This window comes from Pinus tabuliformis, chromosome 2_1 (assembly GCF_031772625.1).
Source record: "Pinus tabuliformis cultivar Carrire ecotype Pingquan chromosome 2_1, CPIR1, whole genome shotgun sequence".
Classification (NCBI taxonomy): Eukaryota; Viridiplantae; Streptophyta; class Pinopsida; order Pinales; family Pinaceae; genus Pinus; species Pinus tabuliformis.
The window spans coordinates 185,820,262-185,822,185 of NC_142299.1; the positions used below are offsets into that span (position 1 = coordinate 185,820,262).

General features: G+C 37.1%; 1 protein-coding gene across 1 annotated transcript; it reads left to right on the plus strand.

Moving 5' to 3' along the window:
• The first annotated feature begins 799 nt into the window (after positions 1 to 799).
• Positions 800 to 1,451, plus strand: LOC149199349 (xanthohumol 4-O-methyltransferase-like). The gene is made up of 3 exons (XM_089400550.1): positions 800 to 878; positions 954 to 1,018; positions 1,113 to 1,451. The coding sequence occupies exons 1-3, from the start codon at positions 800 to 802 to the stop codon at positions 1,449 to 1,451; spliced, it is 483 nt and encodes a 160-aa protein (XP_089256676.1).
• Positions 1,452 to 1,924: the final 473 nt, after the last annotated feature.

Below are 1,924 nucleotides of genomic sequence, written 5' to 3' on the forward strand. Positions count from 1 at the left end.
TTTAGATTACTGGTTCCTTTGGCTATTACGTTGGACTCTTTTAACGGGCTTATTGCCCCTTTTGTATGTTTGACCAGGAAAAATAGAGAGGGCCTTGGCTTTCCAACCTTACTTATGGGGTATTCAGTTTAGGGAACAAAGAATATGAGAATTTCAATAAGGTTTGCCTTTTATCTCTATTGCAAATTCCCATTTGAAATTTTCTTAAACATTAAACATAGAAAAAGATGATTATATCAAATGAAACTGTTGGCATTTTCAATCTTTGGACATTAGTTGGTCTGTATTGTTGTATTGTTACATTATGTATGAAATTGGTTTAGGGTTTGCCTGTCATTTGTTGTCATTTTCATTTTTAGATTGATATGAAGATGTTAAAAGAATGGTTGTGTCAAATAAAACATGAATATTGGTCTTCTATTAACATTTCATCTTTTCTTATTATCATATTATTGCATAAACATTATTTTGCAGTTGCTTTCTTCTTCACGGTATGTATGGTTATTTCATGTTTTAACTTTTGACATAAAGTTTCTTTGGACACTGTAGGTTGCTTGCACAGTAGATGAAGCATTAAGTGAACAAGGTATCAATCTTCAACCAAACTTGAAAAAAAAAATGTCATATTTAAAATCACAAGGCTGTGCGGCCTTGTTTGACGTTTCAGACATCAAATCATCATGCTAATTTCTCATTTTTGTTTATGCTAATTTAATAATCCTATTGGCTTTTCGAAATTTGACTTCCATTCTCTGATTTGCCTCGAGAGGCTGGGCTTGCAGAGGAGGCAATTGAGGCAATGTTGCGGCGTTATCCTTCCATCAAAGGCATCAACTACGACCTCCCTCATGTCGTGGCCACCGCTCCCCATCTCCCAGGTTACTAACAACACCTTTGCTTCATCAATGGTATATATGCATAACAATCTTATACATATAAATGTATGTAAATAGGTGTGGAGCACATGGGCGGAGACATGTTTGAAACCATGCCCTCTGCGGACGCCATATTCATGAAGGTAAGTCTTGAACTTGCTGAGCTGTCATGTAATTCAATTAGAATGAGTTGAGAGCACGTTTTGACTATACAATTTGTTTGTGCGATGTCATCAGTGGATCATGCATGACTGGGGCGACGAGGATTGTATCAAGATGCTGAAGAGCTGCATGAAGGCGATCCCGGAGACGGGGAAGCTCATTATTGTTGACATAGTGGCGCTGGACTCTAATCACAGAGGCAGTGATAATAATAATGGTGGCCAGAAAGAGAAGCCGGTTCTGGATCCTAATTTAGTTCTAGTATTTGATCTGGTAATGGTGGCGCACTGCTCTGGTGGGAAGGAAATAACAGAGAAAGAATGGAAGAAGATTTTATTAGAAGGTGGATTCGATCGTTATAAAATAATCACCATTCCTTATTTCCAGTCTGTGATTGAAGCGTTTCCTTCTTGATTATATGCTCTTTATGGGCTCATTTTTAGTATTTACAGTGTTAAAATGCAATCAAATTATTGTATTTACAAAATAAACGAAGATTTATCAAGGCCTTATGGAGACATGAAACATCCATAGCTAGTGATTTTCTTTAGTCTTACCTCGCACTCTTGAGAAGACAATGCATTAATGGGTCACGGGACGCTCCTCATCTCCTTCAGAGACATGGAGGATCCGTAGACAATGTTGTCCTTTCGTCTTACCTCTCTCTGAGTAGATAATGTATTAACGGGTCAGGGATTTTGTTTTTTGTGGTTCTGTTATGGCTCATGAATGGATGTGTTTATGGATTGAAATTTAAGGAAAATATGGGTTCACTGTAGCATATGAATGGGATGCATCCAAACATTGAAATTTCAGAAGTTGGGTTTATTGTGCATATGAAATGGCATGTGTTCATGCTTTTGAAATTTTACTCAAAGAAAAGAAAA